General features: G+C 56.6%; 1 protein-coding gene across 5 annotated transcripts in view; it reads right to left on the minus strand.

Moving 5' to 3' along the window:
• SLC23A1 (solute carrier family 23 member 1) overlaps positions 1 to 10,401 on the minus strand; it is a 13,373-nt gene extending 2,972 nt beyond the window's left edge. Inside the window, exons 1-16 of one of the 5 annotated variants that reach the window (XM_051843428.3) lie at positions 10,223 to 10,394; positions 9,284 to 9,345; positions 8,582 to 8,716; positions 8,021 to 8,178; positions 7,313 to 7,401; positions 7,088 to 7,155; positions 6,746 to 6,927; positions 6,493 to 6,613; positions 6,130 to 6,286; positions 5,788 to 5,935; positions 5,293 to 5,398; positions 4,974 to 5,103; positions 4,738 to 4,881; positions 4,193 to 4,288; positions 1,393 to 1,659; positions 918 to 1,127 (exon numbers count right to left, since the gene is read on the minus strand). In XM_051843428.3, coding sequence (XP_051699388.2) covers positions 1,412 to 1,659; positions 4,193 to 4,288; positions 4,738 to 4,881; positions 4,974 to 5,103; positions 5,293 to 5,398; positions 5,788 to 5,935; positions 6,130 to 6,286; positions 6,493 to 6,613; positions 6,746 to 6,927; positions 7,088 to 7,155; positions 7,313 to 7,401; positions 8,021 to 8,178; positions 8,582 to 8,716; positions 9,284 to 9,345; positions 10,223 to 10,304 — 1,926 coding nt within the window. In that variant the 5' untranslated portion in view covers positions 10,305 to 10,394 and the 3' untranslated portion in view covers positions 918 to 1,127; positions 1,393 to 1,411. Of the gene's footprint in view, positions 1 to 917; positions 1,128 to 1,392; positions 1,660 to 4,192; positions 4,289 to 4,737; positions 4,882 to 4,973; positions 5,104 to 5,292; positions 5,399 to 5,787; positions 5,936 to 6,129; positions 6,287 to 6,492; positions 6,657 to 6,745; positions 6,928 to 7,087; positions 7,156 to 7,312; positions 7,402 to 8,020; positions 8,179 to 8,581; positions 8,717 to 9,283; positions 9,420 to 10,222 lie in introns of those variants that run through there. The other 4 variants (XM_008255102.5, XM_051843429.3, XR_016236180.1 and 1 more) reach the window with 4 other exon arrangements.
• Positions 10,402 to 11,429: the final 1,028 nt, after the last annotated feature.

An 11,429-nucleotide genomic window follows, 5' to 3' on the forward strand; every position in this document is an offset into this window, starting at 1 on the left:
CTCTCTCTCTGGCTCCACCTTTCTCTCTAACTCTTTCAAATAAATAAAATAAATCTTTAAAATAAATAAAGAGGCCCTAAGGCAGAGACAGCCATGCTTGACTCTTACTCTTCTTGGATCTGTGATACGAGCAGTCAGTCCCTCTGTTCTCTGACAGTCCTACAAGTGGCATAGCAAACTGCCCTGTTTATAAAACTTACAAATCCTTTCTTTATGAAATCAGAAAGAGGCAAATGAGTTTATTTCTGCACACAGCCAAATTACTGTGGTGCAGTATAATTGGAGATTAAGAGGAGGAACTCAAGTCACATTTCCTGGATGTGACCCCATTGGTCACAAGCACGTCACTTAACCTTTGTGCCTTTGCTGCCACCTCTATAAAATGGGAAGATTGGGTGTCCACAGTACAAAAACAGAAATGAAGCCAGAAATCTTGAGTGCTGACATGCTGCTTAAAAAGTTCTAGACATCAGATTTTGATATTAGGGATGCTCGGCTATGCAAATATTCCAGAATCCAAAAAGCTCTGAAATCTGAAATACTTCTGGTCTGAAGCATTTCATAGAAGGGTACTCAACCTCTACTCTGTCTCTGGATCTCTGCATTGTGGGATGGGTTAATATCCATCAGGCTCTTGCAGCAGTCCTGGCACACAGAAAGTCCTGTTTAAGTGATTGCTGATTGCTGTGGTTATTACTAATAGAGCCTAGGCAAAATTCTTTTTTGGTTTGCACTTTTGCCTCTGAGGGGACAGGCACAGTGACAGCACTTCAATGTTTAACTAGGAAGCCAGGCATCTGTATTACAGATGGAGAAAGGGAAGCTGCAGCGCATTAGCTGCCCATCCGTTTTGAAGCCCTGGGGACAAAAGAGTAAGACCGCTGCTGGTATAGTTTTAAGGTAACTCAAGCCATCCATCCTGTTTGAGAGGATTTTAATTTTATGACCGCTGTTGAAACAAGGCAGCGTGTATGAGGATTTTTGCTGTGTCATTACTTCTCAGCTTCTGCCATGGCAGATATCAAAGTGGTATTTGTTTAGCCTACTGGAGTGCAAAGCTGAAGTTGCCTGTGGCTGCAGTGACTAGGCCAGGGCCTCCAGCTGGCCTGGGTTCTGCCGAGGGGTACCTGGAAGACCGAAGGGATCAGTATCTCAGCGTACTTACAACCTCTCAGTGGCCCATCCCATCAGGAAGTTCTGTTCTCACTATATGAAGTCAAGGACTTCTACCCAGAACCCGTATGCTTATTTTGCTTGCACACAGTCCACCTTCCCCCTGAGGACATGCCAAAAGGTCACAAAGAGGAAACTGCCAGTTCAGGTTTTCCTTTGGCTAAAACAGAAGAGTGTTTTGGCTATTTAACCCTTAAACAACAGCCCAAGAAAGCCTACCTTTCCTGGAAGTAGTGTTTCAGACCTTGGTGCACACAGACCCACTTTCTGTGTTTCTGGGAGTATCTTCTGGAACTGAATGTTGATCTTTTGACCTTGGAGAAAATCCTTTGAAGACTGGGCAGATAGGAATGTATCTCAGAAAAGCAATCCTTTTTACTGTGCCCATCCCAATGGGGAAGTCATAGCTCTTGAGGCTGGCAGACGTCTCACTGTTGGCATGGGCCCCAGCTTTCCACTGTATCAGACCTCGTTCCTCTGGGCTCCCTGGAGAAGGACAGTGGGGTCATTAGCCAGTCCGTATCCTAATCGGCAGGCACAGTTCTGGAAGGAAGTACCAGCTGGTCCTAAAAAGTGCATCTGATTTCTGAGCTGCCTTTGCCAGAGCTTCAGGGAACCCTGGAGGATACCAGTCAGTCTTTACTATATAACTACAGTGTGCCAAGCTCTGTGTGGAACACTTTAATTTCATGTCCTTTCTTCAGAACCATACCTCTGACAGGCACTGTTAGACAAAACTTAGGTAAGATGGAGAAACAGGACAGTGCAGGATCCGTCTGCAGGTGTGTGCTGGGCCATGAGAACCGAGCAGTGGGGATTATGCTCTGGGGCTGGGCAAGAATTCTTTGCAACACCGGAATCCATATTAATCTTCACTATTATGGTTCCACATTTGGGGGATAAACTCATGTTTTATAATATAAACCTTGGAAGATCAATCTTTGAGGGTAAGGACACACTGAGAGATTTTTACAAATAGGATTGTCCCTTGGGGGGGGGGGCAGCACATGAGAGTCCAGGTTCTCTCAGGGCTGGGACTGACAGAGGCTGTGACAATAAATCTGATGGAAGAAGTGAGGGATTTCCATGGGCCCCAATGTGCCCCAGAGTCTCAGAGAAGGCACCGTCTGAGCAGGCCCGGCTGCACACGGCACAGGTGGGCAGATGGATGCAAAAGCTGAGGGCGTAGCACAGACTATGCACTTGGTGTCTAATTACCCTCCCACCACTGTCAGGACCACACAACAGCCAACTTGAGCTCCCTCCCCAACCTCACCTGCACTACACACTTCCTGTGTTTCTCCAAGCACCCCCTCACCCCCACCCTCCAGTGTCCCCCATCCAGGAAGCCTTTCAGATGACCCCAGCTTAGGCTTGCTGGTTTTATTCCTAACGTAAATCCCGTTTTACTTTGTCTCATGCCAGGAGTTCCTTAAAAACAGACTTACACTTTTGTGGATCCTCCACTGGGTCTAATTTAGGGACAGACTGGTAAAGCTCCACCAGCATTTGCTCAACTAAACTGTCCTTTCTGGGTGGGCTGTGGCTCAGTAAGGAGAGAGCAAGGGCAGAGTGGCCCATCAGCAAATTAAGGGTGGAAGGAAGCTGTGCTATTCCACAGCTAAGAACTACATTCACAGCCAGCCAGACCTGGGTTTGAATCCGGCTCGTGTGACCATAGGCGAGTGACTCAACCACTCCAAGCTGCTTAGGACTACTGATTATGTGGTGTAACCCATATGCAGTCTTCAAAGATTCCATATAAAATGTATAGTATGAAAAGGATTTCAAAAGTTCTGTGCACCAAAATGAATTCGGCCCCACCCAGATGGCCTCGGATGCTCTAGGCCTGGAGGCTGCCACTTGGCTATCAGGAGATGGGGGGTGAGCTGCTCCAAACTACAGCCCAGCTACCTCTAAATGGGAATGACTGGGTACCATGGTTGAGTTCTCAAATATCCAAAGGACAGCTGCCCCTTGGGACCCCCTCTGAGTCTACCTAAAAATCCCCAGGTGAGCCCTGACCCTCCCCTCCCCTGGCCCGGCTGTGCCCAGCCTCTGACTCCTATGCTGAACACAAGCGCTCTGGTGTCTTCAGAGAGAGAGGGATGTGGGCAGAACCTGTGGCTGTGCTCAGGCTGGTCAGTGGCTGGGATGGAGGGCCATCATCCTGCCACTTCCATCCCTGTGTCCTTACACGGATGTAGGCATTAACTCCTATCTCTCCAGAACCTTCTCCAGCCTCCTGAACCCCTCCTACAGAGGCAGTGAGGTGCAGTGGCTGGGACAGGGTTTGTTACCTGCCTAGGCAGGATGTTCAGGACCTAGAATTGCAACATTTTAATTTTGTGACGTATCACTTTGTGGCCATAGTTTTTGAAGGTGAAATGAGTATCTTCGCAAGCTCCATACTTGGCCCATATTAAGTGTTCAGTAAATGATAACTTATTACGAGCACCTGATAACATTTATTGGGCACATACACCAGAGGTCCTCAAAGAGTTCATGGAAAATGTATTATGATAAAACTATGAATTTCAACATTTTTTTGCATGAAGATGAACTTGCTTTTTTAAATTCTATTTTGCATGCACTTTTTGAAGTACCTCCATATATATTAGCAAGAGGGTTCTCTGGGATGCCACCAAGTTCCCTTCCTGTCCCTGCAAAGACTGCTGATAGCAGAGGGAAGTGTTGCAGCCTTTCTGCCTGCCAGTGTGGCCGGCTGCTGATGTCTGCAGTGCCTTGTACCCACACACGTTCTCCATTTCTACCTGTCCTACAGTAAGACACCAAAGAACCCTTCAGCCCAGGGACTATCATGAATAAAGAACTCACAGGACCCAGAACTGACTCCTGACCTCTCCCTTCAAGAACTACCATGCATGTCTGGGCCTGGGTCCCTCCCTCCAGGGCCAGGATCACACAGGATCTGGCCAGAGCTCCAGCTCAGGCCATCTGGTGGAGTACATAGGAGTCCAGCCTAGTTCTGGGTTGCCCTCCCAGGACTGACTCGTACCTGGTACCGTGTTGTCCAGTATGAAAGCAATGCTCCCGCCCACAAACATCTCCGTGGTCAGCAGCACAGTAAGAATCTGGTCCACTTCAGTAATGCCTGTGGGAAGGCCAAGGGCTGGTGGGTGCCACGGCCCCATCTGGAAGGCAGCGCTCAGACATCCCACCGGTGCAGCCTGCTGCTTCCTGGTCAGTCCCGGCACTGAATTGGTTCCCAGCTCTGGCTTTCAAGCCTGTCTCTATCCCTCTCTCCCATCGGGATCCAGCTCCTAGTCCTGCTGGTTGACCTGAGACAAATCACCTCATTTCTCTGAGTCTCATGCTCCCCACCTGCAAAATGGGCGTGATAACTTGGAAAATGAAAGGAGCACACATACAAGCGCTCAGTCCCCCTCCACAGAAAGCGCCTCAGTCGAGGACAGCGCCCAGTGAGCCCCTCAAGGGCCTGACACCCAGAGACGCAGGGATTGGTGGCGCCAGCTAGGTGGAGCCTTTAAAAGTTTCCAAGTACCCATCCCAACTCTGGAGACAGCCAACAGCAGGAGGCACCTGTGTTGATGGCTCCGGGGTTGGAATCCAGGTAATTGGGCAGTGTGAGCCCGAAGAAGATGGAAAATCCGAGCACGAAGAGGTTGCGGGAGGAGTTCATATCCACGAACTGCAGGTTGGACAGGCCCACGGCGGTAATCATGCCTGCAGGCACATAGGAGCTGATAGCGGCCTGGTGGGCACAGCACGAGCGTCCCGCCTCCTGCGTCGTGCCCGGACCCATGCCTGGCACTCACCGAAGAGGGTGCAGAACATACCCCCCAGGATGGGGTCAGGGAGCGAGGCAAAGAGGGCCGTGAACTTGCCAATGATGCCCAGGATCAGCATGATACCAGCGCCGAACTGTACCACGCGCCGGCTGCCCACCTGTGGGGCATGGGGGAGCCAGGGCTACAGCCAGGACCAGGCACACGCGGGCTTTGTTCCAGGGGTGGGGGGCCTGGGTGTAGGGGCGAGACCTCCCCCACAAAGACAGGGTAAGGCTAGGCTGGGACAAGGCCTGTGGCCCACGGAATGGGGGCAGAAGCTGTGTGCCACCCAGGCTCCCGGCCGCACCTTGGTAATCCCCAGGACGCCGATGTTGGGGCTGGACGAAGTGGACCCATTGCCCGTACCCAGCAGCCCCGCGATAATGCAACAGACACCTTCGGTGAAGATACCCCTGTAAGGAGGGATGGGTGAGTAGGCATCACCGTGGCTGGTGCCCACAGCCACTGCCGGGCCAGAGGTGAGTCTGGGAGCCAGGCGCCTACTCCCTTGGATAGTTCTAGACTTCAATATCCTTATCTATAAAATAGGGATAATGACAGCCCGGCCTCAGGATGGTTATCAGCAGATCCCAGAAGAGCAGGCAAGACTGGGCGGGGGAGCCTGTCAGTCTCAGCTCCTCCCAGCAGCCAGAGTGAGTCAGAGAGCATCCCCATTACATAAGCCAAGAAAATGAGGTCTGGGGAGTGCTAGGAACTTGGCCGCGTCTGCGCCTCTGGGACTCAACCCCTTCCCTCATTTGCTGCCTGAGCGGCTCCAACAGTGAGGGGGCAGGTGGCACACCTGTTGATGGCATGTACCGGAGGGGGCGGCGCACCAGCCAGCCGGGCGCAAGCGTAATAATCTCCAATGGATTCGATGATGCCTGCCAAGGTGGCACTGAACATTCCCAAGACAGCAGCCACAGTCACTGTGGGCAGGCCCCACTGACCTGGGTCGGGGGAAGACAGGAGGCTGAAGAGCAAGGAGAGTGCAGGGGGTGGGGGATGGGCAGGGCACGGGGGTGGGGTGGGGGGAGGCATCACCGGGGGAGGCTATGAGGGTCACACGCAGCTCCAGTGGGGCACCAGGGGTCTCACAGGTAGACTCAGAGAGAGGCAGAGGGGCCCAAGTGGGGTTGCTCACAAGGGTAGGGGAGGCGGATCCAGGGTGCAATAGCCATGATCTCCCCACGGGCGTCAGTCCGTGCCTGGAAGCCATAGGCCGTGGAGTCTCTGGGCAGCACATTCGTGATGGTGAGGATATAACAAAGCAGCCACACCGTCATGATGGCCAACACAATCTGAAGCGGGGCGAGAGGCGGCACTGAAGGCACTGGAGGCTTTGGTCCAGGGTCACCAGCTCCTGCTTCGCCCCCAGCCCAGCCCCAGCCCCAGCCCCAGCTGGGACAGCATCTCCGGCTGCCTCTCACTCCAATGCTGTCCCTCGCCCTTGCCCCACCTTGGTCCCCGGCCCAGGTCCAGCCCCAACCACCAGCCAGGTCCTTACAGGAAACATCTTGAAGATCTGGATGCGAAAGAGAGTGAAGCCCTTGCCCCAGCGGTACACGGGCAGCAGCAACGCGAAGTTGCGCAGGTACTGGGAGAAGAGGACGATCAGGAGAATGGCGCTGGGGAGCAGAGGCACAAGGAGGAGGTGGCTGGTAGGTCAGGCTGGGGCCAGAAATGAGGGGTCAGGACATGAAGCGGGTATGGGTATGGGGCCTGGGGTTGGGCAGGGGTCAGGCCTGGTGCCTGCTCACCAAGCTGAGATGCCCCAATGGGAGCCAGCCCGTTCACCGGCTGTTTGGAAGACTGACAGGCCAATGAGGGAGACAGTGGGGGTGACCGTGAGAGGCCCGATGTAGCTGAGCAGGGCCCCAGGCAGTCCCAGCAGTCCGATCACCACCTCCACCACACTGGACACCATGATTGCACCTTGGATCTGGAGGGGCAAAGATCAGCTATAAGTCACTATGTAAAGGCCATGATGCCACCGCTAGCAGGATGAAGTTTGTGGACAACCTCCTTGAACCCCTCAACTCAACAGTGGCCCTTGCTCCCTCCTCCAGTTCCAGCCTCTTCGACCTCACGTGCAAACCCACCTCTCGCATCCGTGGGTGCCAGATATGGGAGGTGTTCAGAGGCAGACTCCAGTTACCGTAGATCTCCTCTGGGGGCAGAGACAGGGACACTCACAGGACACCGAGACAGAGGCAGAGAAGACGCTGCCATGAATGCGCCCAGGGCCTGAGCTTGGGACAGGTGCCCAGACCTCCAGGCCCCTGGGGGCCCCTCTCCTCCAGCACAGACCCCAGCAGGGTGCCCACCTTCCGGGGGACACTTCCATCTTTCCAGGGAGAGGATGGCTTTGGCTGGAACCAGAAATGCAAACGCACTGGCCTGGAACAGTGGCAGCCTGGGGGTAGGGGGGTGGAGGAGGATTACGGAGAGAGGCAGGGAGATGGGGACAGAGGCACAAAAGGACAGGGTAGGGTAAGGCAGGGCGCCGGCAAGTCGTGAGGCCCCAGGCAGCCGCGTCTAATGTCTTCTGGGCCCAAGGGGGAAAGAACATCAGCTCAACACCCGCTTCCTTTCCTCTGTGCACTGTGGTGCACAGCTCTGGCATTGGGCAACCTGTCCCCTGGCCCTTATCCCCCGCCACTCAAACCACCATCCCTGCCACCCAGGCCTGGGGCTACACATACCTGGGGGAGGCCGGAACAGGACCTCCTGAGCCATTTGGGCTGGGAAGCGGTGGTGCTGACTGTGCAGGGCAGGGCTTAGCAGAACCCAGCCAGGGCACATTCACTTAAACCCACAGACTCCTCGTCCTTGTGGGGCGCCCGGGCAGGCCGCTAAATCCAGGGGACCAGGGTAGCAGCTCAGCTGCCCACTGCCGTTAAGGCTGGCCTGGGAGCTGCAGGAGCAGGTGGGGCGCAGAGAGCGCTGTGGTTCCAAGAGGGCCCACCTAGTCCCGCTGCATGGTGCATAGTGCGCAAGCGTGTATGTGTGCGTGCGCAGTCGGGGGGACTTACCGGATTCCCAGCGTGGTCTGCAAGAGGGTGGTGATGCCAACGCACACGAAGATGGTGCCGATGAGCTGACTGACCATGTACTGGTCCTGGCCCACACACAGTGCCTCGGCCAGGAGGAAGGGCACGGCGATGGTGCCGCTGAAGCATGTCAGGTAATGCTGGGGCAGGAGGAGGCCGGGCGCGCGGGGCGTGAGGCAGGGCCCCCGCGGAGCTTGCCACGAACCAGGCACCTGCCTGCCCTGCTGCCCTGGCCGCGTGCCCGTGCAGGACGGCCACCCCACGCAAGGCATTCCCCGCGTGTACCAGGCACTCCTTTCTCTGGGCCACTAACTACCACCACCCCCCGCCCCCAGGTGGCAGGCATGGCTTCCTGCAGGGGCTCCTGGCCCCTGTCACCTGCTCCCAAGCTCTCAGGCTCCTTTCCCACCCCTGCCTGGGGACAGCCACTGTGCTGACCTAAGGTTACACTTCCTGTTGCCTGAGATAACCTTGACCAGGATGGGGCTGGGATCCTTGGGGAGTGTGCGGAGTAGGGGTAGGGGAGACCCTGGCGAGGCTCACCTGGAAGCCTAGAAGAATGCACAGGTACCAAGGCGGCGTGTCCTCAATCTTGTACAACATGTCAAACTTGGGCTGTGTGGGCAGGGACACCCGGGGGTCCGCTGGGGGAGCCTCTGCTGAGCCCCGGGCCGCATGCTGGGGGCAGCAGAGAGGAGTGGATAAGGGTGGAGAGGTGAGGACAGGCAAAGCCCATTCTGCCCCAAATAAGCCAGGCAGCAGCTCAGCAGGGGTCTGAGCCTGGGGTCCCCCCTGACCCCCCACAGTCCATGTGGCCAGTCATCATTCACCCTGGCCTCACCTGGCTCCCACCTCATATTGCTTCTGGCAGGGGTGAGTCCAATGTGCTGGCTCCTAGAGCCCTCAGAACTAGGACATTTTAGCCAGGGGGACTGGGTCCCTAATTCAGAGCACCTGGGGGCACCAGGAGAGGTGCCTACCCTGGTCCTCACTTCTGCCACTGGAGGTCCTTGGAGTATTGCTGGGGAGGCTGGACCCCACCTGTCCCCACTAGCTGGAGTCAGCCAGTCCCGAAGCCGAAGCTCATTCACCGCCAATCCTCCACACACAGCCACCCCCCCACCCCCCAGAGGCCACACTCAGCTTGGGACAGTCACTGTCAAGTTCAGCAGAGCTTTGTCTGCCCTCTCGAGCAGGCCTGACAGCCCCTGCAGCCCCCACCCTGCTCCCCCCATCCCGCAGCACCTGTGGCTGACCCGCGGCGTCCTGCTGGGCGCTCATGTTTGGAGCACTGCTCGGAGGGGCTCCTGGGGAGAAGGGACGACTTTGCAAAGGCCGAGGAGGACTTTACTCCACACATCAGACATTGTTCGAAGTAAATCTGTAACCAGATCCCCAGCTCGGGATTGCGAAAGGTGAGGTATTAACCCTGGCCACCCGGCCTCCGCCACGGTTGTCTCCAGAGCACTCCTGTCCTGGCCCCCACCTGGCCGCGGGACCTGCTTTGTTTTCCAAGGGGTGAGGAAGGGACAGTCTTGAACGTTTGCCAAGCCCCGGGTGAGGTAACAGCAAAGCAAATGGGAACAGGGGTGCTGGGTATGTGACTCCCTGGCAGAGGCCATTCCCAATTATCGATGACAAGCTGATCGTTATCTTCATCTGTATAGCCATTCTCCTTATTGAGGACTGATCACCACTGCCAGGAACACACAGGCATTGTTGTGGGCAGCCCCTGGTGCTGGGTGCTGGTAACTCCTGCCACAGCCACGAGACACATTCCAGAGGCAGGGTTCGACCAAGGCCACACAAGCAGCGAGGTTTAGCAAACCAGTCCTCAAATGCAGATCGACCTGAATGGTCTCCCCTACACCATCCCCCGGGGTCTTCCAGGTCCCCGAGGCCGGGGACAGAGAGGCCTCTGCACACAGAGCTGCCTAGGCTGGCCCGCCTGGCCTGTGCCCCTCCCAGCTGGGACCCAGTACAAAACAACTTGGGGCCCTTGTTACACAGCCCAGGCAGCCAGGCCAGTGCCCGGCCCTTCTGGCAGGCCCAAGGGCTGTGGACAGGGGGAAATGGGGAGGGGCGGAGGAGCTGAGGCTCCTTGGCCGCTAGGATCTGTGCTGAGGCCCCGGGTCTGCTCCTGTCTGGGTCGCCCCACCCCCAGCCGACCGACAGCCCACCTACTTCTGGGTCGCTGTGCCCATGGCCAGGCCCTGCCCTCGGGACCCCCGGCCAGCACCGCTCTCCAGCTGGGCAGCAGCTTCATGCCACGGCCCCGAGTCCGTCCGGCCACCAGCCCTTGCTCTGTCTGTCCTCTTCTGTCCCTCACGGCTCCTGCGCTCAGGCTCCCAAAGCCGTCTGACTAGTTCCCAGCCTGGACAACTCCTCAGCACCTCCCTCTCCTTCCTCCCGCCCTGCACTCCCCAGGGGGCTGTGGACGCCGAGCCCCACCCCTTGCCAACTCTCAACCCCCCCAACACACACAGAGACAAGGCCTGGAAGTGCGTGTGTCCCACAAAAGGAACCACAGGCGTGTACACAGTGGTGCAGTGCCTAACTCACTCTGCAGGGGCACCCAGGCCCAGCCCCACTCCTGTCGCTGCCCAGAGCTTAGCTGGCTCCTGGGCCTGACCCTCCTCGTCATGCCTAGGGCTTCTCTCCTGGGGTGCAGGCCAGAGTAGGAGGGGCCACGGGCACATCCTGGAACAAGTGATGCCCTGTGAGGGGCGGGGACACCCAGGGAAACTATGCTTCTTAGGGCCGGCCTGGGGCTCTGTTCCTGCTGCCCCTCATCTGTGCCCCCCAAACCCCTCCAAGTCCCGGGACCTGGCCTCTCTTTTTTAAACCTTGGTTTCTGCATGTCAAATGGGGAGTAAAGTGTGGTTCTGTACACACACACTCAGTCATACACATACACTGACACTCACACACATTCATACACACACTGACTCACTAATGCTCACACACACACACCCAGCTTCAGCAGATCAGAGACACAAAGAAAACTGCCAAGTTGTCATGTGTCCACTCGGGGTCCAGACCCAGGTGGGGCCTCAGAGCCCAAAGCATTTCTGAGAGAGCAGCCCTGAGCCAAGGCACTGAACCCAGCTGGTCCCACCCTGCCCTGCCCTGCCCTGTCCCAGGCAGATACCCAGCCGGGGACAGAGGCAGAGGGCAGAGGTGAGTGGCAGAGGCTGAGATGTGTCTCTGGGAGTGGCACAGATAGCGTGGAGTGATGGCATAGGTGTGTCCTTGGTTTTCTTTTCCCTCATGATGGCTCTGAGACCTGCAGTGCCCACAGGGACATGGCTGCTTGCCTGTGCCTCTCCCTGCAGGGCAGCACTGGCCACAGCAACACCCATGCCTGCCCCACCTCAGTCCCAAGGCACCT

This window comes from Oryctolagus cuniculus, chromosome 6, assembly GCF_051225735.1.
Source record: "Oryctolagus cuniculus isolate XC-2025 breed Fujian yellow rabbit chromosome 6, ASM5122573v1, whole genome shotgun sequence".
NCBI classification, from domain to species: Eukaryota; Metazoa; Chordata; class Mammalia; order Lagomorpha; family Leporidae; genus Oryctolagus; species Oryctolagus cuniculus.